The 3,471-nt window shown below is 47.3% G+C and overlaps 1 protein-coding gene across 1 annotated transcript in view; it reads left to right on the top strand.

The window, feature by feature from the left end:
- Positions 1 to 1,067: 1,067 nt before the first annotated feature.
- Positions 1,068 to 3,471, top strand: part of LOC121844759 (equilibrative nucleoside transporter 4-like) — a gene marked incomplete at its 5' end in the record, with an annotated part of 23,491 nt that continues 21,087 nt past the window's right edge. The window contains 1 exon segment of the mRNA XM_042315229.1: positions 1,068 to 1,227. Coding sequence (XP_042171163.1) covers positions 1,068 to 1,227 — 160 coding nt within the window.

The raw sequence follows: 3,471 nt of genomic DNA, 5'->3' as shown, positions 1-3,471 counted from the left end.
TGTTTTGCCAGTCAAAAAAGAGATATCTTCTTGGAGGTCTAACACCTGTCTGTCATGTTGTTCTGTTGTCTCCTCCTACAGGTCACCATCACCCCAAAACCTCCTGCCTCTCCACTCCTCTCCTCTCCTCCTACAGGTCACCATCACCCCAAAACCTCCTGCCTCTCCACTGTTAGCTCTGTGTGTGTCTTGGAGGGAAGGTTGTGTAGCCTCCTCTCCTCTCCTCTCCTCTCCCTCTCCTCTCCTCTCCTCCTCTCCTCTCCTCTCCTCTCCTCTCCTCTCTCCTCTCCTCTCCTCTCTCTCCTCTCCTCTCTCTCCTCTCCTCTCCTCTCCTCTCCTCTCCTCTCCTCTCCTCTTCTCTCCTCTCTCCTCTCCTCTCTCTCCTCTCCTCTCCCTCCTCCTCTCCTCTCCTCTCCTCTCTCCTCTCCTCCCTCTCCTCTCCTCTCACTCTCCTCTCCTCTCCTCTCTCTCCTCTCCTCTCCTCTCCTCTCCTCTCCTCTCCTCTCCTCTCCTCTCCTCTCCTCTCCTCTCTCCTCTTCTCTCTCTCCTCTTCTCTCCCTCTCTCCTCTCCTCTCCCCTCCTCTCCTCTCCTCTCCTCCTCTCCTCTCCTCTCCTCTCCTCTCCTCTCCTCTCCTCTCCTCTCCCTCTCCTCCCTCCCCTCCCTCTCTCTCTTCTCCAGGTGTGTGTAGCGTGTGTTTTGCAAGAAGAGTGTTAGGAGTGTGTATTCCTTTGCGTGTGTGTGTAGTGTACCATAATGAGTACAGCAGGAGTGGAGCGACGGAGGCCAACCCCAGCACAGACCCTGAGGAGAGAGAGGGATGGGGCCAGACAGGGAGAGAGGAGAGAGAGGGATGGGGCCAGACAGGGAGAGAGGAGAGAGGGGGATGGGGCCAGACAGGGAGAGAGGAGAGAGAGGATGGGACCAGACAGGGAGAGAGGAGAGAGGGATGGGGCCAGACAGGGAGAGAGGAGAGAGGGGATGGGGCCAGACAGGGAGAGAGGAGAGAAAGGGATGGGACCAGACAGGGAGAGAGGAGAGAGAGGGATGGGGCCAGACAGGGAGAGAGGAGAGGGAGGGGGGAGAGGGACGGGCAGGGAGGGCCGGATGGAGGGAGGGCAGAGAAACCAGTGTAGTGCAGAGTTATAGCTTCGACTCGTACCAGCTGGAGGAAGAGGAGGGGACCAAGGGAACGCCAGAGAGAGGGGTGCTGGCCCTGTCAGAGCCGGGTGAGTCTCTCTTTCTGTGTGTGTTTGTGTGTGGAGGGTGTGTGGTGTGTGTGTGTTTGTGTGTGTGTGGAGGGTGTGTGGAGGGTGTGTGTGTGTGTGTGTGTGTGTGTGTGGCGGGTGTGTGGTGTGTGTGTGCGCGGAGGGTATGTGGAGGGTGTGTTGTGTGTGTGTGTGTGTGTGTGTGTGTGTGTGTGTGTGTGTGTGTGTGTGTGGAGGGTGTGTGTGTGTGTGTGTGTGTGGGCATGTGGAGGGTGTGTTGTGTGTGTGTGTGTGTGTGAGGGCATGTGGAGGGTGTGTGTGTGTGTGTGTGTGTGTGTGTGTGGAGGGTGTGTGGAGGGTGTGTGTGTGTGTGTGTGTGTGTGTGTGTGGAGGGTGTGTTGTGTGTGTGTGTGTGTGGAGGGTGTGTGGAGGGTGTGTGTGTGTATTTTATTATAGAGTACAGTCCAAACTGAAATCATACAGAATATGAATGGATAACAGCAGTCACTAATGTGTGGAGGGTGTGTGTCTGTGTGTGTGTGTGTGTGTGTGTGTTATTATAGAGTTCAGTCCATAACTGGGGTGTTCTAGGGACAGGGGCCTCAGTATAACTGGGGTGTCCTAGGGACAGGGGCCTCAGTATAACTGGGGTGTCCTAGGGACAGGGGCCTCAGTATAACTGGGGTGTCCTAGGGACAGGGGCCTCAGTATAACTGGGGTGTCCTAGGGACAGGGGCCTCAGTATAACTGGGGTGTCCTAGGGACAGGGGCCTCAGTATAACTGGGGTGTCCTAGGGACAGAGTCTGAAGGGCCCTCAGTATAACTGGGGTGTCCTAGGGACAGAGTCTGAAGGGCCTCAGTATAACTGGGGTGACCTAGGGTCAGGGGCCTCAGTATAACTGGGGTGTCCTAGGGTCATGCAAGCTACTGGTACTGTTAGGGCTAGCTAGATATTACCGCACTGTTCGAGCTAGAAACATAAGCATTTAGTTAGATATTACTGTACTGTTGGAGCTAGAAACACAAGCATTTAGTTAGATATTACTGTACTGTTGGAGCTAGAAACACAAGCATTTAGTTAGATATTACTGTACTGTTGGAGCTAGAAACATAATCATTAGGTATTACTGTACTGTTGGAGCTAGAAACACAAGCATTATATATTACTGTTGGAGCTAGAAACACAAGCATTATATATTACTGTACTGATGGAGCTAGGAACACAAGCATTATATATTACTGTACTGATGGAGCTAGGAATACAAGCATTATATATTACTGTTGGAGCTAGAAACACAAGCATTATATATTACTGTACTGATGGAGCTAGGAACACAAGCATTATATATTACTGTACTGATGGAGCTAGGAACACAAGCATTATATATTACTGTACTGATGGAGCTAGAAACACAAGCATTATATATTACTGTACTGATGGAGCTAGAAACACAAGCATTATATATTACTGTTGGAGCTAGAAACACAAGCATTATATATTACTGTTAACTAGAAACACAATCATTATATATTACTGTTGGAGCTAGGAACACAAGCATTATATATTACTGTTGGAGCTAGAAACACAAGCATTATATATTACTGTACTGATGGAGCTAGGAACACAAGCATTATATATTACTGTACTGATGGAGCTAGAAACACAAGCATTATATATTACTGTACTGATGGAGCTAGAAACACAAGCATTAGGTATTACTGTTGGAGCTAGAAACACAAGCATTATATATTACTGTACTGTTGGAGCTAGAAACACAAGCATTATATATTACTGTACTGTTGGAGCTAGAAACACAAGCATTATATATTACTGTTAACTAGAAACACAATCATTATATATTACTGTTGGAGCTAGAAACACAAGCATTATATATTACTGTTAACTAGAAACACAAGCATTATATATTACTGTTAACTAGAAACACAAGCATTATATATTACTGTTGGAGCTAGAAACACAAGCATTATATATTACTGTTGGAGCTAGGAACACAAGCATTATATATTACTGTTGGAGCTAGGAACACAAGCATTATATATTACTGTTGGAGCTAGAAACACAAGCATTATATATTACTGTTAACTAGAAACACAAGCATTATATATTACTGTTAACTAGAAACACAAGCATTATATATTACTGTTGGAGCTAGGAACACAAGCATTATATATTACTGTTGGAGCTAGGAACACAAGCATTATATATTACTGTTGGAGCTAGGAACACAAGCATTATATATTAC

Source organism: Oncorhynchus tshawytscha, unplaced genomic scaffold (genome assembly GCF_018296145.1).
Source record: "Oncorhynchus tshawytscha isolate Ot180627B unplaced genomic scaffold, Otsh_v2.0 Un_contig_1921_pilon_pilon, whole genome shotgun sequence".
Classification (NCBI taxonomy): Eukaryota; Metazoa; Chordata; class Actinopteri; order Salmoniformes; family Salmonidae; genus Oncorhynchus; species Oncorhynchus tshawytscha.
This window is presented reverse-complemented; position numbering and strand designations above follow the sequence as displayed.